The sequence below is a fragment of the Ictalurus punctatus genome, chromosome 12 (genome assembly GCF_001660625.3).
Source record: "Ictalurus punctatus breed USDA103 chromosome 12, Coco_2.0, whole genome shotgun sequence".
In the NCBI taxonomy this organism is placed as follows: Eukaryota; Metazoa; Chordata; class Actinopteri; order Siluriformes; family Ictaluridae; genus Ictalurus; species Ictalurus punctatus.
In genome coordinates, this window is record NC_030427.2 from 3,463,848 (window position 1) to 3,486,143 (window position 22,296).

Genomic DNA, 22,296 nt, shown 5'->3' on the forward strand with positions numbered 1-22,296 from the left:
GATATTCTGTCGGACCTCGTTCCTGGTGTGGGCGTCCCCGAGCACGACTACGGCGCGCTTCAGTTGAACATCGAGGCAGCTCTATGCGCCCACTCCCTGCAGCCTGTCTCCAGCATGACCGCCAAGGTGATCCAGCTGTACGAGACCATGCTGGTGCACCAGGGCGTCTTGCTGGTGTGCCCTACAAGAGGCGGTAAGACCACGGCGTACCGTGCCCTCGCTGACGCACTGCGCACCCTCCACGAGACAGAGGGCTGCGAGGTGAATCCCTTCTACAAGCCCATCGAGACCGACGTGCTCAACCCGCAGTCAGTGAGCATGGACGAGCTGTATGGTGAAGACGACCCTCTCACACTGGAGCGGAGTGCCATCAAACGTCCCTCGGCAGTGACACCGCCGACACGCACAAGTGGGTGGTGAGTGACGTACCTGTGGACGTGCCTGTGGATTGAGAAAATTACCCCCGTGTTGGACATCAACAAGACACTCTGTCTGGCTAACGGGGAAAGGATCAAGCTCACACCTTCTACACACGTTATTCGAGGTGTTACCCATCAGACACAGGTAGCATCGGTCCTAAAAACCATCACAAACAAGCACAAGCATGTCATTTCCAAGAAGATTTTTTTTTATTTTTTACGTTAAACGCGTTCCTGATGGAAAGGTCACACACAAACGTATCTTTAAGACTTCACTCTTTCACACGCCTATAACGAGCGATAAATGCATTCGAAGCATGTTATAAAGCCTCCGTAATGCATTACGCATAGTATTTAAATAAATATTATTATAATAACATGCACTACACTACATTATGCATTATGAATTCTTAACGTATTGTTAACACGTCTTTACTGTGAGCGGGATGATGACCAGACGCAGGCAGGCTCCCGGGTACTCATATCCGTAGATGTACTGATACAGAGCCATTCTGGCCACGCACTTATCCAGATCCACGTCCCAGTATTAGCACAGCTGCTTCTGCCACTCAAAATTACTGCTCGAGTCCACCTACCTGAACACATACACAAAGACATGTGATATATATACGATCTCATTGTATACGAATTGGGCATTCTCGCTGACGATATAGCGTGGATAGTTTATAATGAGTGTGTTCATACTGTATAAACCTGGGAACTGATCTGCATATGCACTGCTGTCAGAGCTGCAGTTATTTTTAAAAGATTTATTAACAGCTTCTGACCAATCAGATCTGACCACACCCATGATTCCCTTCGCTCTGAAGAGAAGGTGTGTAGCCATCTGTACCCTTTCATTGACGAGCTCGGTGACGATGTCTCTGGCGTGGACATCCACGGTAATGAGAGCTGTGATGATGCTCTGATGTATTTTGGGTAAGTTACCCTGAACCAGAGTGGCCAACACATTCAGCCTCTGTATAAACACACACACACACAGAGTAATACCCGTACATTACCACATATTACACCATACACCATTATGTCATGTAATCAGAGAAGGAAATCTGAACTACAGTTCCCAGCAGCCACTGCATAACAGTCACATGACCAACTGCACCTGGATCACATTCCTGGTAAGCACTTGTGTATTTAGCCAGTTTTTACTGCACTCTTTGTCTCACGTTTGTCCTTCTTTACCTTTGTCCCTGGAGCTGTGTTTTTCTCTTTGGTTTATGTTTAGTCTTTGCCACAGTGATTTGCCCCAATGTCAGTGTCTTTTGTATTTTGTTAAGTTCTTTATTAAACTTTAAAAATCTGCACTTGCATCCGTCTCAACCTTCATATCGTGACACAAAAATATAAATATAATATAATATTATATATAAAATGTGTGTGGGGGGTATATATTAATAGAGAGAAAGGCATTTCTTCTCAGGGGGGAGGGGAGTAATCAATAGGAAGAAGGATCTGAGAGGGAACATGGACAAAATTAATGGAACTTTTTCCTGGTTCGGCCCTAAATTTGGGCCAGATTAAATTTCATCTGTACAAGTTGGACAATAGGGATGGGGAACATAGATCCAGTACCCTTAAACCCAATTAGAACTTCTATTCCAACCATTAAAACCATTTTTTATCTTGAAATCTAGGGGCTTACCCAAACAATAAACTCTAATCACCTAATTTTTAACCAATAAAAACTCCCTTTTCCAAAATGTTGAAACTTAGGGGCCAACCCTAACCCTGAACTTAACCATCAGAAACAAATATGTTCTCTAAACTGATCCTCCAACCCCCAATAGTTAACCTCACCTAAAACGTCTTACATTTAGACAGATTTTTTTTAAAAGTCTTTAATTTATTTATTCATTTTCATATGGTTCATTTACATGTGATTCATTTACGTATGATTCATTTTCATGAGATTCATATTCAAGTGATACATTTTCATGTGATTCATTTACGTTGATTCATTTTCATGAGATTCATGAAAATTATTTTTTTTTTAAAGTGGCAGAATTCATTTTTAACACAATATATAGATTAAAAAAATGATATAATTTATTTTCCTTTTTTTATACAACTGATATTTTCTCATAGAATGTTAAATACATATAGAGAAATATATACAGAATGAAGGACAAGGTTTTGTGCCTGTGCCACCTCCCACACCAATGAGTGTTGGGTTGAGTCATCCCCTAACCTAACCCTGCCTGAGCCTTTTTATTAAAGGTGTTTAATTTAGTTTGATGTGGTTTAGTTTGTTAGAATGTGAATTTATCCGTTATATGTAGGCTAGCTAACTGCGTAGTTAACTAACGTTAGTCAGCTGACAAGAAAAATCAGACTTTTTCCTCATTCCCTGCCTGTCCAAACCCTGCCTCCTCTACATCAGATGCCAACGATGTTGAGACCAACTCGACCAGTGAAAGTTCTCAAGTGACATTTGAGTCATCCCAGCCCGTTTCAATCGGTGATGACTGCCAAGCGCAGCGAGTTGAGTTTTCTCCCGTCCAAGAGTTCGCCTGGTTACGCTATGACAAAGGGAAAATGTACTGCACCTTTTGTGCTAAAGCAGGACAAGATATTGCTGGTAAAACAGAGTTCATTACCAGTTTGAGTCATTTTAAAAAAGAAACCGTAAAGAAGCATGGAGACAGTACAAAACATGAGAATGCCAGGGATAGTGTCATTGCTAGGTCTGCCCCTCGTGCCACCCCAATCGTGAAAGCAGTGCAACGTGCTAGTGATAAAGTCGCTGAAAAAGAGATGAGGGAATTGAAAATAAAATTCAATGCAGCCTACATGACTCTGAGCCTGAATAAGCAGGAATTGAATAAAAAAGTGAAAAAAAGAAACAAATGACTGCACATTTAAGTATTTACGGTAATATGATTCAAGATGGGGGCAGCACTGCCACTGTTGGGCCCTTGAGCAAGCCCCTTAACCCTCTCTACTCCAGGGGCGCTGTATCATGGCTGACCCTGTGCTCTGACCCCAACTTCCTAACAACCTGGGATATGCAAAGAAAAGAATTTCACTGTGCTGTAATGTATATGTGATCAATAAAGACTCATTATTATTATTATTATTATTATATGACCTACTGAACATTGCACATATTGCACACTGTGTCTACTACTTTTATCTACTATCCACAGTCCAAAGGCTGTGGAGCTAGAAGGCTACGTGTGCGAATGACAAAAGATTTTAAAAAATAAAATAAAAAATGTATCAATACATGAAATTAGATTACACAATGTAGTTGAGGTTTACATGAATAAGCAGAAATGTAATCATGCTTATCTTTCCTATAGCACAAATGAAAAGCCCTCTCTAGAAGAGCAGATTTGTCAAATGAAACTTTTTTCCTTCTTATCCACTGCTACGGTAAACTAAAGAGTAGATATTCAAATTACACTGCTAAATATGACTAGCATTAGCTACGTGTAGTAGTGCAAAATAATCCATCAAATGTATTAGCAGGTGTAGCCTATACACGAGTCCACTATTGGTCATATCACAATTGAGAACATGCCCCAAATTCATTGCTTTAGTAGAATTTAATTGTAAGTGAAATGATAATCACATTGTAATGTCCTTAGTATTTGTTCAGTCTACAGGTCCTCTAACACTCTGTTAAATGAATAAATGTAAATGTACTACGACGTAAATTTTGTTTTAAATCAATTAATATTGTGTGTAATTTCTGCATTAAGTTGATGTAATTATCAACATTATTATGTCAACACAACTCATCAAAATAATGTGTACAACTTTAAATATTTAATTAATTCAATAAATTAGAATTTTTATCTCGCAACCACACATTAAATTTAGATTGTGGGGGTTTGTTTTGTATAGCTCCGCTGTTAGAAAATACATGATGGTTGAATGTGACATTCAAAGTCAAATGACTTTGAATAAAAATTTACTGAAATAAATACTCTAAAACATTGATATACCCGAAGAAATATAAAAAAAAAAAAAAAAAGTTTTTACATACATTCTAAATAGGTCCCTTTAGGAGGTAAACGTTTTAAAGACGGTGTTTTATAAGAAACGCGCGTATTACATGCCTTCTAAACCTAACCCTTTAGGATGTAAAATAAAAATTTCTACAGTCCTTCAAGGCTGTATGATGTCGTTGTTCTCTTTTACTGAAAGAAAGGTCAAAACCTTCGGTGTTATTTGTTGTGAAGACTGAAGTGACAATATGCCTGAAGAAAATGAAAATATGTATTACATATCCTACCTTCTAACCAGGTTATTTTAAGGGTGAAAAACCTTTTTTAAAGACGGTGTTTTAAAAGAGTCGTGCATTTTGTTTAAACTATAAACAAGATTTCAGAAAATGGTTCGCCAACGAGGATACTTACACAGAACTGTCGCTAAATACATAAGCTTTCGTCTATGCTTCGACATCCCGTGTCCCAGCAGTACATTTATGACCTCTGATGACCATGTGGGTGTGTGGGGGTGGGTGTGAGAGAGAGAGAGAGAGAGAGAGAGAGAGAGAGAGAGAGAGAGAGAGAGAGAGAGACACACAGGTGTTCTTTCGGGGCTGTTGCTGACCAGAATTCTTACAAATGTGTTTGTTAATGAATTAAAGGGAGTCGTGTGTCTCAGTGTTAAAATAATGGTTAAGACGTTGTGGTTAAAACACAGAAGAAACTCTGCAACTATCTGCTACAATGTCTGCTCCGAGAAATCCTAATACCCTTAGAAGATTGCTGTGTATTCACCAACAAGAGGACCTGTTGAAATGAGAGAGGACCTGACTTTTGCTCCAAAAAAAAAATAAAAAAACCAAGAGGATAGATTGACAATTTATTAATGAAGGTAATGTAAAGACGTTGTTGTTTAACCCTGAGCAGGGCGTCAACAGCTCCAAAGATCGTGTCTTAAGTCCGAGGGTTTAGTTAGGAGGTAGAAAAAGATTTAAAGACGGTGTTTTAAAAGAAACAAGTGTTTCATCCTTAATGGTAAAAAAGAAAAATGGTTGTACTCCAATATGAAATAAAACGGTGGAGACACACTGAGTACACTTCTGTTCCACAGTCTATAAGGATCCCAAAACTTCATGTAGTGTGGAAAAATATATACACCCTCTGTGACTCTGTTACTTAAGGTTTAAACATTATTATTTTGTGATGGCAGCAAGACAAAATGGTTGTGCATTTGGTATGTGGTGATTTTAGAATTAGGCCAGTAGTGAGACACCCATCATCATACTCCTCCTCTTCCTCTCTGTTGTGTTACCTGGAGCACTAAGAAGCCCTCCTGCATGTATCTAGGCTCAATCGCTCTGAGGACCTCCATGGTCTCATACTGACCCGGACAGGCCTTGAGCTTATCCCGAGTACCCAGCATGGACGTCAACACCACCAAACCCACACAGAATATCATTTTCACTCCTACACAAAGAAAGAATGAGAGAGAGAATCAACACAGAAAGAAAAGAAGGACAAGTGTGTGTTTGTGTCTGACCGTCACACAGGAACATGTCCCACACTCGGAGGACCGAGGCCCAGGGCAGAGTTCTGGAGAAGGCGCACATGAACCACTCCATCATGTAGAGCACCGGCTCGATCTTGTGCTTGTCCAGGTGCCGATACGCCACAGAACACACTCGCTTCACAGCGCATGCAGGATCTCTCCGTCCAGCTGAACCGCCTCCTGCACACATAACGGTTCACAATAAGCGATATAACTTGCTGTTAAAAACACAAAACAACTGTTCTCCTACACAGAGAAGCCCTGTTTCTAATAATACACTGCAGTGCAGAAATCAGGGAGGAAGAAATAAAACACGTAAAATTACAAAACAAAACTACAGCTCACACTAAAATACATAAACACACACTCACAATAATATAGAACATTAAACCTTAAAGAAAAAACTAAGCAAAACTGCCTCATGAACACAGCAACACATACACACAAACACAAGATGGCGGTGTTGAGTCGCCTCGTACAGCGGAGCAGGGTGGGGTTTGTAGCTCCGATATATAATTTCTAACAGACCTTATGATCTGTGTGGTGTTACAAAACTAAATTACCGAGTGCGAATGTTTCCTCTACAACTTCAGACTGAACTGAACTACATTCGCTTCAGTCAGATTTCAGTTTTTCACTTTTTCACGCCTGCAATCCACGGATACACAACTATAGCCGTTTTAAAAACGTGCATTCAGTCCGGTTTCTCGTTTCTACTGTACTTCTATATTCCAATTTATTTAACTAGGCCTGTAAAAAGAAAAAAAAACCCAAACACATGGCAAATGGTACTTCTCAGCTTAATTTGATTGGTGAACAAATACAGTGGTCTCAGTTGATCCTAAATGTTTCTTTCCCAACAAAATAGAAGGTTTAACAAATAAAAAAATTTAATTTCTCAGGAAGTTATTCAGTGAAGTAACAATGAACTATTTTGGCCCTTCAAAGCTATTCAGTGATGAATGTAGCCACCCTTCTTTTCAATAACCGCCGTGAGCCTTCCATTGAATGTCAGTTTCTTGATCTGTTCATGATCCATTTTAGCTGAATGGAGCATTGTCCTGCATAAAGATCATGGTCTTCTTGAACGTTGCTGACTTCTTCCTGTACCATTGTTGAAGAAAGGATCTTCTACAAACTGGCAGTAGATTTGGGAGTTCATTTTCAGTCCATCTTTAACCAGACGGAAAAGGTCCATCTGCTCCATCTATAGTCACTCTTATTTCATCGGTCCATGAAACCTATAAGGAACGGTCTTCAGGTATTTCTTGGCCCAGTCATGATGCTTCAGCTTGTAAGTCTTATGCAGTGGCGGTTGTATTTCTGCCTTCCTTACTGTAGCCATGTCTCTGAGCACTTGCCACCTTGTATTTCTGGACACTCGTGGAAGGTTGCAGTTCTGAAACATGGTGGCAGTGCTGGCTAATGGGTTCTCTCACGTTTTATTCTTCTTAGTCTTTTGCAGTCAACTAGCGCCTTTTCTTCTCCGTGGTTTTTTGCCCCCTGTCGAGTATTCATCACAAAGCATTTTTCTTGGGAGGTCACACCTCAATAATTTTGCGATCGTCAGTGTGCTGCAGCCCCCTGATAGGCATTTTACAATTTCTGACCTTTTTTTTTTTTGACCCATTTTCCTGAATTGGAGAAGCTAATAATTATGCAAACCTTATATAGGATGTTAATCACTTTAAGGTGTAGTGTTTATATGTGGTGTTCTCCCAACAGGTTATTTTGTAGACCTTGATTTTGTTTGATAACGAGCTTTGCTTTCATTGGTTGGCTTAAAGGAGGGCGGGGTCACGAGTACTCTACTTTTTTCCCCTTCTTCGCACTCTTTTTGATTATACTGTTCTATCTGCTTTTGATGCACAAGTATGTCCCTGTACTATTAAGGGGAAAAAGTGCATGTGCAAGGAGATGTACTACAAATATAATCTAGAATATAAACTTACACACATTTTTAACCAGACAACACCACAGGCTGTCAAAATGGCTGACGTGGCCAGTTTTCTCCATGTTGGGCAGAAGGATAGACTGTTATCGTAACCATAGTGCAAAGTGTGAATGAGCGAGCAAAAAAACACTGATAAGACCGATTTGAAAACTTTCCAGGCTGATATTCTAACGAGCACGCTTGACCTTTGTTGATGTGAAACTCTCAGCCTGCTATGGTACTATTTGATGATATCTTTTCATGTGACAACACTGAAGAAATGACACTGTGCTACAATGTAAAGTAGTGAGTGTACAGCTTGTGGAACAGTGTAAATTTGCTGTCCCCTCAAAATATCTCAACACACAGCCATTAATGTCTAAACCGCTGGCAACAAAAGTGAGTACACCCCTAAGTGAAAATGTCATTTTACAGTTCAACAAACTCTCCTCCAGCCCCCCAGTGCTGAGCCGCCCGCAGAAGACAACGTGGTGTAACCTGTGATACATCTCCCAGCCTGAAGAGGGAGCACTGCTCAACGCATACATGCTCTCAGTGGGGGGAGGGGAGGGACATCTGATTTGTGACTAGGTCAAACTTTCTGTGAATATTTAACTGTTTGTCCTCATTCTCACTAATACGACTGTTTACAATATTATTCATATGAAGTTGGAAACTGTGCAGAGGTTTAATGTGTTTCTAACTGAAAGTACAAACTCTGAGACAAACTATTCATGCATTAGTGTTGCTCCAGCTTTTTAGTGTCCATCACACTTTTGTGTGAAAGCATCGCTGTGTGCACCATTAATCCAGAGTCTGTGATTAGATTATCCACATCATGTTCAAATAAATATTTCTGTAGGAAACGCTTTAGAGCAGGGAAGCCTTACTGTGGTCCTGTAAGACTACAGTCCAGTACAGTTTGGGAATTTTCCTGAATCACACCCGATTTAAGTCCTCGGGTCATTAGGTAGGAGTGTTAGATGAGAAATCATCACACTGTGCATGATCACAGGAATTCAGGACCAGAGCCAGGCTCCCCTGATTTATAAATTAATTGTTGATGACCTTAAAGTAATTCCCAGTGAAGATTTATCATCTTTTTACAAGCATCCTTTTCACATTTAAGAAAAATATAAATGTGATTTGTACATTTGTGCTCTGCATTTCTTTCAGAGCCGTGGGACTGAATTGTTGTGTATATAGGCAGTTTTTTTGTGCTCTGAAATTGACCGGACTTTTGAGAAGATAGCTGCTCATGGTTTAATTCACTTTTAAAAAGGGACTGACAATATGAAGTGAGCGTACGTGTATAAAAAGGTGGTTGTGTTGAAGAAACCTTGTTGACCGATCTTTGCTAACTTGCTCTGTCTGTGTGTGTGTTTACTGGTACAACAGTGGTAGCAGATTTTCAGAGCCGAGCTTACAGTAACGAAGACGCTCAAGTGTACTTGTTTGGAAGATGTGGAAACTCAAGTCTTACATGTTAGCACAAACATGTCTTTTTCCTTTATTAGGGAATTTGTACTTTTGGACATTTTTGAAAGATATCATGCTTGTGAAATGTGCTTTGCGTGTTATTCATGTTCAACTGGTTGTACTGGGCTTAGATTTGTGTCTTTTTGAATCATTTACGCTCTATGGCACCTTTTTACGGTTTTGCTGTATGGGCTGTGTTCCAATTGATCTGTGTTTGATCATTTCCTCCCTTCGCTCAAACATTGTGTTTGAGAAGGCCTTCATAGTTGAACGGTTGTTTTCCTCAGCTTTGGATTTAGCTGTAGGGCCCAGAGGTTTTTGGAGTTTGAAGAGGAGGCGATAAAAGATTTGGAACACAGCCCTGTTTACCTTTCCGGGGTTCCCCGGCTTTTTTCCGTCACCCGTCACCTCCTAACCGAGCTCAATTCTGCTGCAGTTTTTTAGCCACAAGCTGCTGGGGCTTGACTTCTGAGGCCTTATCCTGTTAAGCGGCCGCACTATGGCAAAAAGGAGAGTTCAGTATGCCGACTGTATGAGCTTCAGTTGAATGTGTATGTGGTCGAACTCTTGGTAGGACAGTCCAGTATATTACAGACGAACACAGACGAAAACATCCACAAGGCTTCTACTAAATATTGTTGAATGTCCGCTCGTATGCAACTCTCCAACAGTGTCACGTCCTATCGAGAGTTTCAGTCGATGTTTATAATCTAACACAATGGGATTTTTTTACTCTGTTGTAATTTTCTTGACCACTTTAACGCAGCATCTCTGGTGTTACTTTTGTCAAAAATGTAGAACACCAGAGACGAGGCAATGACGACGTGATCTCGTTCCTTCGTGTGTTTTTGCCTCAGATTCTGGCGACTGTTCAGACTCTGTTTGTAGCGAAATTTCAAATCCACAAATGCCTTGAACAACGTACATTTTCAACAATCCGTTTAAATCGACTGGTCCATTTCCGCTGCACGGTGGATTTGAAGGATGCACTGTGATTAGTGTGGCGATGTCTGGGAATCGAGTTTCTGAAAAGGCCACGAGTTGGAGGGTACATTTTGTTTCTAAGGACATCTGGGCTCTTGGTGTCTTTTGGATAGGAACTTCAAAACTTTTTCTATAAGGGTGAAAACAGATGCATGCTTAGATTCTTTATCTGTAGACAGTTTATCTTGCTTACTACATTGACATATGAAGTTTGGACGGGTTCTGTAGAAAGAGATTAACATTAAGGGGGAAAAAAACAATGTAAAAATAAAATACTGAAAGTGAATTTGTCCTGGATTGTTTTATTTATTATTTTCCATTGGGATGTCAAAAGCTTCTTCAACTTGGCCACAAGTCTAACAAAGTCAGGTACATTGTCAAGTATTGCCCCAAAATACCTCTATGGTAGATAGATGTGCTCACTGATCACTTGTACATGTGCTCATTCATACAATTATCCAATCAGCCAATCATATGGCAACACCACAATGTACAACATCAAGCAGGATCAGATGAAGAGCTTCAGTCAATATTCACATCAAACACCAGAATGTAATCCAGTGATTTTATCCGTGGCATGGTTGTAGATTCTAAATGGTCTGGTTTGAGTATTCCAGAAACTGCGGCTCTCCTAGGATTTCCACACACACACACACACACACACACACACACACGTGTGAAAAACATCCGGTAAGTGGCAGTTCTCGGGGTGGAAACACCTTGTTGACGAAAGGAGAATGGCCAGACTGGGTCAAGTTAATAGGACGGCCATGGTAACATCAAATAACCTCTCTTTACATACATGGTGAGCAGAAAAGCATCTCAGGATGCACAGCATGCCAAGCCTTGAGAACAGTAGAAAACCTCATTGATCCAAGATCCATTTTTAAGTATTAAGGATTTATAAAATGTGACACTAGGTTACTTCTCTATAGTTAAAAAAATTGCAAACAGGAATGTGTGTGTGTGTGTGTGTGTGTGTGTGCGCGCTTCATACTCATCCACTCCCTACTTGTGCCCGAGTGTATTCATTGAGTAAAGACAGTGTGTGCTCTTAAATGTATGTATGTGTGTGTGTGCGCGTGTGTATTTAGACAGCAGTGTGAAGTGGTGTACCACTATGTGAGGAGGGAGAAGTATGCTCTGAGGATGAGGAGATGGAGCAGGATGACGTGGCCTCTCTCTGGAGCTCCTCCACGTTCTTCACGCAAAAACAATAACTCTCTCAGATTCTGATGGAGCGGCATCTACATAATCAACAAAGCACACAAACATCAGTTTCGTTCTGGGACACCGATTTTCTAAATCATTCCATTCGCTTTCTATTTATTTATGTATCATTATTAAAAGATCAGTCATCAAGCCGGTGTAACCTTAATCTTTATCGCTAGCTGCTCCTGAAGTGTTTTGGAAATCGTTTCAGCCACGTCATGTTCACTCACCGTCCACTTTATTAGGAACACCTGTACGTTCATGTAGTTTTCTAACCAGCCAATCATGAAATATACAGGAATATAGGGGAATCTCAAGAAAACTCCATTTCAACACACTTAAAAATAAAAAAATCTCACAATGTTGGATTTGAGTTTGTAATGCAGTGAGCACAACCAAGGAGTGCATTTTAAAAAGAAAACTACAATGTTGTTGAAGACTGAAACCTGTACCTACAAACTAGAACTGAAAATGGAACCACTGAAGAGTCAACAGTGTCAGAGATCCTCGTGTGTCCAGTTCCACTGTGTACGGCACTTTTTATGCTTACCGACCCATTACTCCAGCTTTTGTGTTTTTTTAGCTTTGTGCTGATAGAAATGGTTTTGTTTTTTTAAAGCAAACTTGGTGTTAAAACCCAGAAACATCTAGTAATAAAAAGTGACATTCATCATGTGTCTGAAGTGACACTGTTCAGTTATACAAGTAACTGGGTATTTTGGTATATATTGGAAACACTATTTTTGAGCATTTCCCCAGAATTTCACAGAGTGTGGTTTGCAGTATAAGCACCTGTGGTCTCATGCGTGGGTTCCAGCGCACATAATAACCCACCCAGAGCTCCAGATGTGTGAGACTGGCCAGTGGATACAGCACCTGGTTTTTACAGTCCACATAGAACGGGTTAGTGAAGTCCTCCGGCTGACTGTTAATGTAGGACCACAGTGACTGTTTTACCCTGTACTTCCTAAAAACAAAAAAGAGAGAGAGAGACAGAGAGAGAAGTCATAAGACACTTAGACAAATTCATTTCCATTCAGAAAAATCAGACAGGCTGGAAAGCCTCCGCCCATTAGTGGAGAAACGTGGAGCGTACCTTTTCCATTCTCTCCTGCTCACTGCTGTGTATAGTAAGATGCTTAAATGTGGATCTGCACAATAACGCCTGAACAGATAATCAGTCTTTGTTCAGTACGGAAATTATATTTAATTCTTACAATTAGAGTCCTCTTCAAAAGTATTGGAACATCAAGGCCAATTCACTTGCTTTTGCTGTATACTGAAGACATTTGGGTTTGAGATAAAAGACGAATATGAGACGATAGATCAGAATTTCAGCTTTCATTTCCTCATATTTACATCTAGACGTGTTACACAGCTTAAAATATGGCAGCTTTTTTGAAGCCATCCTATTCATTAACTGTTCAAAAATACTGGAACGAGTGACTGATGTTTTTTTCTTGCTGGCCAGGTGTACCTCGTTAAATGGACTTTAAAGAATGAATAGCTCTGAATGTCTTCTCTTGGTTTGAGCCCTGGGTTTCACCTGTGGAGACAGCATTTGTTGTTAAAAAGAATAAACCGACATGAAGACCAGAGAGCTGTCTATGGGAGAAAAGCAAGCCATTTTGAAGCTGCGAAAAGAGGAAAAACCGGTCTGAACCATTGCACAAACATGGGGCATAGCCAAAGAACAATTTGGAATGTCCTGGAAAAGAGAGTTAGTTCTCATTATGATCTCTTACTTTATAACATTAAAATAAAACAATAGTTCCCTCACAAACCTCTCTTTTTTCCCCCTAACTCTTGAAATGAATAAGACTTGCAATGTTACTGAGAAACTGGAAAGTGCAATGTCCTCTCTGCCGTGACACTGGAGAATACTTCCATAAAACTTCCATAAATAGATAACTTATAAATCTTAACTAGATCACAATGATCATACGTCTTTTTCTTTAAGTGACATGTTTATAATATGTTTACGATTAAGCTTAGAATATGTATTGCGTACGCCATACTAGACCCTGTGAAAGAGCTGTTACTATAGGAACGAGCACATCACTATAAAGCTGTAATTTCCCTTGCAGCTGGAATCAGAATCTTGCTGTTACAGAAATGTCTCCAACACCTTCTGACCAATCAGATTGGAGAATTCAACAGTGTTGTGGTGTAAAGCATCAGTAGCTGACCTGTCTCATCATCTGCCACACACAGTCGATGAACTGCACAAAGAGAGGGGATCGTTCCGAGTTGGCGTGATTCTCATCTCCAAGGCCGACACGCTGAGAAACACACAGAGAGAGAAAGATGGGGTTAAATATACATGCGTTCACGCGCCCACACACAACCATGCCCTCACTGCTCATACGCACCGAGGCCAGCTTGTGTCCGAAGCTGATCCACTCCTTCTCGATCAGTACCTGGAACTTGTGTCCGAAGCTGAATCTAACTGATATCTGATATTAAATTATTGTGAATTATCTATATTTTACACTTTATTACCCCATATCTATCTAATTATATATATATATATATATATATATATGGTAAATCGTGCACATCGGAGCAACTTCATCCCGACCTTTGTCTGCATTCAGGGGTGCTAAGGAGCTCCTCGACCATGCCCATGCCCAATGTAAGTTACATTTTCACTGGTGCTGGCGCGTCTACCGAGTTTTGGGAGTTTTCAGCCATGTTTAGGTCCTTAAAAACGACAAGAATGCATGAAATAAACAATAAACACCAGAAAATCAAAAGGGCCCTGCACATCCGGTGCATGCGCCCTCCGGTGGTCACCGGAAGCGCTGCACCTTCGGTGCTCTGCCCCAATAATAAACAGCAGATCCAATAGGGCTTTGCAGCAGCGGTGCTCGGGCCCTAAAAAGCAGAATAAAGCACCAACAGAAGACACAGAAGCACAAAAGCGCAAAGGCAAGTAAGGATAATTACAGAAACGGTTACATTACAGAGATCCCCACAATGTGATCCATGACCACAGTAACATGACAAGAAGCTTCACCTCAGACCAGTCACCAATTGTTGTAGGAAGGTGAAAGTGGCTGCCTTAAAATATTTTTACCTCAAAGTGATTTGTAGCGCGCGCGCACGCACACACACACACACACACACACACACACACACACACGGTGGAAAGGGTGTAGCAAAAATCATGCAACTATTGTGGGAAAAAGAGGGGGGAAAAACCCTGATACTTTGTACCTGATGCATCATCTTTTATAATTGTGATTAATGGTCCATTAGAGAAGAAAAAATCCATTCCATTCTTTGATTACTTATTTGGCATACAGTGAATATTCACACTTTAAGGCCATGTGGAACAATTTCCAAAATGCATTTAAATGGGGTAAATTGTGTACATTGAACCGAGAGTACTAGACATGTTTGCTAAAAGCAACACAAAGGCTTTATTCACACTGCAGGAATTTTATATTGTGTGTTTAGATTTTTTCTTTTAGACAGACTGTTCAACTGCAAATTTGTTCTGGTGAATGACAGGCATTCAAAATCTTTCTGCAGAACTCGGTTGAAGATTCTGTACATCAGAGATTCATCTGAACTTCAACAAAACATTTCACATTTATAGAGTTCTGTCTACGGTCATCAAGTAATCACATTTATAAGTTTATTTATTACCTCTCCCCTCTGTTGGCTCAAATATAGCCTATTACCCAAAAACACTTAAAATTCAACATAGAAGCCAACACTCACATCTACCTCTGAGCCCAGTTGGAGATAGAAAAAAAGACACCAGCCGTGAGTGAGAAGAAGCAAGGGTCCAGATTTATTGTTCCGTTCCACCACACGAGATCCACACCGATGAGAATTCTCAGAAGTGATGAGCTTAAGCTCCTGCATATCCTCCATACTGTCCTGCATATCCTACTATTCTGTTTTTTTATAGAGAGTTTCTCTATTACAATAAGATTATTAAAGTTATTCATGTGTGTGTATGTTGTGTCTACTTGCCCGCCCTTGACTGTACGAGCGCGCGTGTGTGTATTAGCACTCCTCAGCTCAGCTCGTATACCTCTTTTTGACTTTTTTGACTACTACTGCTCTTAAAGATCTTTAAAGTGTAATTCCAATTTGTCAATGTCCGCCTAATCCCGCTTCTGTGTGTCTAGGTGCCCATCTTTTCTTCTTCTCCCCTTTGCTGGATGCTAGGTCTCCCTTATGTTTATTTTATGACATTTTTTATCCACAACACCTCCGTGATGGATATTTACACCCCCCGTTGCCTCAGCAGAGGAAAAACCATCATTGAGGACAGCTCTCACCCTGGCTCTGATCTGTTGCCCTCAGGGAGACGTTACAGGTGCATCAGAACAAGGACTAATAGATTCAAGAATAGTTTTTTCCCCAAAAGCTATAATCATTCTAAACACACATGTACTGATTTCACAGTATAGGTATATAGTGTCTCAGAACTGTGCATTTTATAGTACCCCCCACTTAACCATAGTTAAGAGCCAAATCTCCACCATTCTGAAAGCATAAAGCACGTATTCATGTGTAAACAAACGTGTTTTATCTATGGAAAATAAATGAACATTAGAACAGATTTACTTGTCTCTGACTGAACAAAGCAGGCCATATTAAACTGGGTTAAATATACAAATCCACACAGTTCACCAGTCCAATAGAATCTGTACAACACGTTAGCAATACTTCTGCTCTGTTTAGACCCAGAAAATATAAAATACTTACTTTAGTATGAAATTTCTGTCGAGTGTCTACCATGGGGTCGGGATTTACGGTCTGTGAACACGTGCAGGAAAAGCAACCCACACGTGCAACCCTGACCGAGTGAGAACGACTCAAACGATTCAAGAAGAGGATTCTGAATCGGTTCATTTAAAGAATCATTACCAAAGCCGCTTATCTTACTTCGATGGTTTGATAACAACAGCCCGTCTTACAGAGTGCTGCAGGAATGAGTCGTGAAACCCAGAAACGATTCAGCGTATTAGCACTTCCGTCAATGGGGTTTTGGGTTAAATGCCGGAAATAAGGTCTGTGGTGAACACAAGCTCAAGATGTTTTCACGTTTATCTCGACACACAGCCTAGTGAGACACTTTTTATTATTTTAAGGTACATTTCCTGAAGAAAATGTGAGTGGTGCTTGCCGTGGCAAAATTCAGATCGGGTGCCAATACTTTTGAGAACTGCCCGTGAAGGGCGCCAATAGTTTTGAGAGCTGGACGCATAGGGCACCAATAGATTTGACAGCCGGACGCATAGGGCGCCAACAGATTTGAGAGCTGGCCGCGTAGGGCGCCAAAAGATTTGAGAGGCGGACGCACAGGGCGCCAATACTTTTGAGAGGCGGAGATCTAAAAATAGTAGTGATACACAAGCTAGGTTGCAGTCGTGTTTATTAAGGAACGCTACAAGGTTACAGATGTGAGGTTCTGACCTTTACGGTACAGTGAGGATGAGCAGAACATCTACACAGCATGGAACTGTGAATAGACTCAGTGTCTGTGGACTCGTGTACACACAGTTTGGTGAGATTATGCTACAGGAACAGTCAAAATACACCATGGCCTTGAATGTTTTGGCCCCGTCGTAAACACTAAACAATCACAACTACTCTGGTGAGAGCGAGAAATGACCTCACAGAGTGGTGCGTGTTGACGTCCATTTTATATAGTTACTTTCTAAACAATTAAAAATAGACTATAATATGAACATTTTAACAAATTAATAAATAGCGCAAAAAACACAGCAGTTAAAACAGTGTAAATACCCTCCTTTATCAAAAGTCTGCTCTTGCACCCACACTCTCGCTCTGATGCCAGCTGGAGCCGCCTCTTCATGGTCCCCTCGACCTCCATCTCTGCAGCTTTAGCCGTGAGGAGGTTTCTATGAACTGCAGCTTTGGAATAAAGCAACACATATCGTAAATTCATTATGAATCTTAAGCATTAATTACACTTATACCACGGTCAGTGTGAATACTGGATTCTGATTGGCTGGAAGGTGTGCATTATAACTGTTTATTGCACAGGTAATTCCAGCCAGTTTGATCACCGTGATCATTCCTAAATCTTATCACACTACTTTATCTGTGTGTCTGATTTACTTCAGACAAAATTCCAGATCTAACCACCTAACTTATGGAAATTAAAGTTTATTTTAAACTTTTAAACTTTTTTCTTTCCAGTTTCATTTTTATTGAACATTTCTCCTGAACACGTCTACATGTCAGCTGAACATCACCTTTTCTCTTCTCTCCTCCCCTCCCTTTCCCAAGGAAAACAAATTGAGCAACACACAGCAGTAAACATTCACAGGTTTTTCTTCTTTTTTCACTAACAAAGGAAAACAAAATTAAAAATGCAGAAAACCCGCCCCCCGCCTCATCATGGATACCCAATAACTGTCGCTGGTTATAAAGATATTGTAAAATCCAACAACAGGCAAAAAATTTAAGTGGGAAGTGTCTAACTCCATAAAGTATACAATAAAGGGATGCCCTTTATAAAAAAACTTGTCCGTACAACCATTCATCCTATATGTTATTTTCTCGAGTTTCAGAAAAAACATCACGCCCTTTAGCCGCTGGGAGATAGATGGGTATTTAGCAGACTTCCACTGCAACAGTAGGGAACGTCTTGCTATAAGGGATGTGAAAGCAAAAACATCCTTTTGTATCAAGCTCAATGGAACTGAGGCATCAGGAATCCCAAATACAGCAATCAATGGACAAGGATTTAAATCTACCCTGAGAATAGTGGACATGATGGTAAAAAAACAGTCCAAAAACCATGGAGATCAGGGCAGAAGAAAAACCTATGGCCAAGATGACAGGGAGAGCCATGGCATTTATCACACTTGTCCTCTACGTCCGGATATATTACAGAAAGTCTCGACTTGGACAGATGGGAGTCTGTGTAAAACTTTGAACTGGATGAGTCCAAGACGAGCACAGGAAGTGGTAGACTGTACCCTCCCTATAGCACGTTCCCAACACCCCTCACTTATCTGTACTCCTAACTCCGTTTCCCACGCATTCCTAACTTTGTTACACGACTCACTACCTAACGCCAGAATGAAATCATAAATCCTAGAAATCATTCCTCTCTGATGTGGATTGTTTGAAAACAAGCTTTCCCAAGCCTGTTCAGGAGGCGCAGAGGGGAAATCAGGAAAACATCTAGAAACGAAATTCCGAATTTGAAAATACCGAAAAAAATGAGTCACAGGGAGGTCATAAGAGTATGCCAGATTGGCAAAGCTATCGAACACACCTTCGTGATACAGATTTCTAACTTGTTCAATACCCTTGTCATCCCACACTGAGAATGTGGAGTCCAAACACGATGGAGGAAATAGATGGTTGTTGACTAAAGGACACAAAGAGGATGCACCTACAAATTTAAAGCGCCGTCTAAACTGATACCAAGTCATAAGTGTTGAGGACAACTAGATTATCAGTATATAGGGAGAGTTTTGTAGGTAAAGAGGAGTAAAGTAAAGCAGGTGAAGAGGATTCCCTACACGACAATAGTTCCAATTTAGACCAAGAAGATCCAGGAGATTTAACCCAGTAGCAGAGTTTATGGATGTGCGCAGCCCAGTAATAGAATTGAAAATTGGGTAATGCAAGTCCTCCACTAAGTCTACATTTCTGCAATAATTTACTAACCCTTGGTGGCTTCCCGCCCCAAATAAAAGTACTAATTATCTTATCCAATGAATCGAAGAATGATTTTGGCAGAGAAAGAGGCACTTGCTGGAACAAGAAAAGAAACTTCGGTAATATATTCATTTTGACGACATTGATCCTGACAATTAGAGAAAGGGGTAAGTTACCCAAATCTGAATGTTAGATTTAACCTTTGAGATAAGGGGAGTGAAGTTAGCTGATGAAAGATTAGATAGAGAACGTGTCACGTTGATACCTAGGTATTTAAACCCTTACTGACTAAATCGAAACGGTAAATCTGACTGTTGGAGAGAAAATGCTGCAGTATTGACAGGAAAACAGTCGCTTTTATCCAAGTTTAATTTATAACCAGAGACAACACCGAAGGATTCCAGAACACCCAAGACAGCAGGCATAGAGGCAACAGGATCGGTTACATACAATAACAAATCATCAGCATATAGCGACAATTTGTATTCTACACCGTATAGAACTATTCCTTTAAACAAGGGAGAAGATCTTAATGCGATGGACAGAGGTTCGATAGCGACAGCAAAAAGCAGAGGGGATAAAGGACAACCTTGACGAGATCGTTTGTCTGAACCCTGGCATTAGGGGTTGAGTAAAGGAGGCTAATCCAAGAAATAAACTCATCCCCAAATCCGAACTTCCTCAAGACTGCAAACAAATACTCCCACTCAACCCTATCAAATGCTTTTTTCAGCATCTAATGAAATCACAATCTCAGGAAGCACTGCCGAATGCTTTGAATAAATTATATTAAAGAGCGTACGGGTATTGAAAAACATCTGACGTCCCTTTATAAAACCCTTCTGCTCTTCACATATAATATAAGGGATAATGTCCTCTAAACGAGATGCCATTACTTTCACCAACATCTTTACATCTGCATTAAGCAGAGACAGCGGCCTATAAGAACCACAGGAGGTTGGATCCTTACCCTCCTTAAGAAGGAGAGCTATCGTGGCTTGTGTCAGAGTCAGAGGCAAAGACACATTCCAAGGATTCGTTGAACACAGATAAAAGCAATGGAGCTAATTTTCCAATAAACATTTAAAAAAATTCAACTGGAAACCCGTCCGAGCCAGGAGCTTTGTTAGATTGCATAGTTTTAACTGAATTCAAATTTCTTGAAGAGAGTGGGGAGTCCAGTTGCATGGCAGTATTCGAATCACTAACAGGGTTACAAAGGTCTTGAAGAAATGCATTCACTTTAGTATCGTCTGCAGGAAATTCAGATTTATAAGGTGAAGAGTAAAACCATTTAAAAGTAGCATTAATTTCCATGGGCTCTGTAGTGACGATATTATGAGTGTTTTTAACACTAGGTATGAGACGGGAAGCGGCCTGTCGCCGTAGCTGACGTGCCAGTAAACGACTCGGCTCGTCGCCATGTTCATAATATGAACCAGGAGTACGTAACAACAAGCGTTCCGCCTCTTTAGTCGAAATAAGATTGAATTCTGCCTGTAAGTCGATTCGCTGTTTAAGAAGTTCTGGAGAGGGGTTCAACGTACATCTTTGATCGAGACTACTGATCGCAGATGTAAGTTCATTAACCCTAGCAGTGCGCTTTAAATTACAGAGAGTGGAGTAAGAAATAATCTGCCCTCTGATATAGGATTTAAGTGTCTCCCATAACAATGAATAAGAGGTGGAGTCATTCTGACTGAAGAAAAGAAAGTCATCCATAGAAGTAGAAATGAACTCACAGAATTCACTGTCTGCTAAAAGAAGAGAATTAAATCTCCAAGGCGGTGGGCTACGTTTATAAATAGAAAGATGAATATCTAATTCATGATCGCATGATCAGAAATTACAATACCCAAATAGTCAGAAGAAACTACACAAGAATCAAGAGTGCTGTCTATAAAAAATAATCAATCCTCAAATAGGATTTCAATAGGATAGCACCTGGGAGAAGAAAGAAAACTTTTTAAGAGCAGAGTTACGGGATCTCCAGGGATCAACGAGACCGTTCGACCCATAAAATCGGAAAATGTTTTAGACATAGCAGATTGATTCAGAGTACGGGGATTAGACCGATCAAAGTTTTGGTGAATTACACAGTTTAAATCTCCACCGAAAATCTACAGGTGAGTATTTAAAAAGGGAGATTGCTCAACAATCTATTAGCAAATTCCACATCATCAAAGTTTGGAGCGTGTACATTTACCAACAACACCTGTCTTTGCATCAGAGTACCAGCAACTATAATATATCTACCGTTCACATCAGCAACAACGTTAGTGGAGGAAAACTGTGACCTTTTGTCAATTAAAATAGCGACCCCTCTTGCTTTCGAATTAAAGTTCGAGTGGAAGACTTGACTCACCCAAGGGCAGAGTAACCTTTGATGATCTTTAATACTTTAAGACGTAGGTGCGTCTCCTGTAAAAATACTATATTGAAGTTTAAATGTTTCAAATGTTTAAAATCCTTACATGTCTTGACAGGATTACCCATACCTCTGACGTTCCAACTAATAAATCTTAAAGGCGTGCCTGTCCCAGCTATGCTGGGATCCATATGACTACTAACCATTTAAATAAAGTAAACCAGAGAAATATAAATAGCCAATTAGAGCCGAAGTGGGACCTCCCAAAGTTTATTTTAAACTTCTAATCAAAGTTTGCACTTCTAAACCAATGACAGCTTTAACGTTATTAATTGTGGAAAGACCATGGTATAGGCGGGGTAATCCATGGCTAGGTGTGCATTAAACGATTTGAACGAGTGATTCTTTTCCTCCACATCATGCATTAAATCGTTTAATGCACATCTAGCCGTGGATTACCCCTTACATATCATCTGAGAGAGACAGCTAATTCTGTATGTAAACAGATATACTTACCAATCACGACCTCTCCGAGTTGGAGAGCGGACAGTGAAGTCTTTCCATCGACTCCCCTCCAATTGAGATTCTTTTCCAGGGAGTTAGCAATCACCCTCTTCAATATGCGCCAGGTGCAGTCACGCACATACACCCCGTCAATAAGCGCCAACCAGTTTACCTGAAACCGATTTAAAAAATAATATACACTAGTATAAAAACAAATAATTAATAAG

At 40.3% G+C, this 22,296-nt stretch overlaps 1 protein-coding gene across 15 annotated transcripts in view; it reads right to left on the reverse strand.

Moving 5' to 3' along the window:
• Positions 1 to 3,536: 3,536 nt before the first annotated feature.
• Positions 3,537 to 22,296, reverse strand: part of LOC128634232 (myotubularin) — a 24,653-nt gene continuing 5,893 nt past the window's right edge. For 2 of the 15 annotated variants that reach the window (XR_008397534.1, XR_008397527.1), the window contains exons 10-15: positions 22,082 to 22,241; positions 14,114 to 17,433; positions 13,905 to 13,988; positions 13,722 to 13,814; positions 11,437 to 11,803; positions 3,576 to 6,104 (exon numbers count right to left, since the gene is read on the reverse strand). Coding sequence is in view for 2 of the 15 variants with exons in the window: in XM_053684535.1 (XP_053540510.1) it covers positions 11,439 to 11,567; positions 13,722 to 13,814; positions 13,905 to 13,988; positions 14,114 to 14,125 (318 nt within the window). In the remaining 13 variants the exon portion in view is untranslated. Of the gene's footprint in view, positions 6,105 to 10,261; positions 10,291 to 10,451; positions 11,804 to 12,324; positions 12,496 to 12,645; positions 13,079 to 13,721; positions 13,815 to 13,904; positions 13,989 to 14,113; positions 17,434 to 21,222; positions 21,619 to 22,081; positions 22,242 to 22,296 lie in introns of those variants that run through there. The other 13 variants (XR_008397530.1, XR_008397533.1, XR_008397529.1 and 10 more) reach the window with 13 other exon arrangements.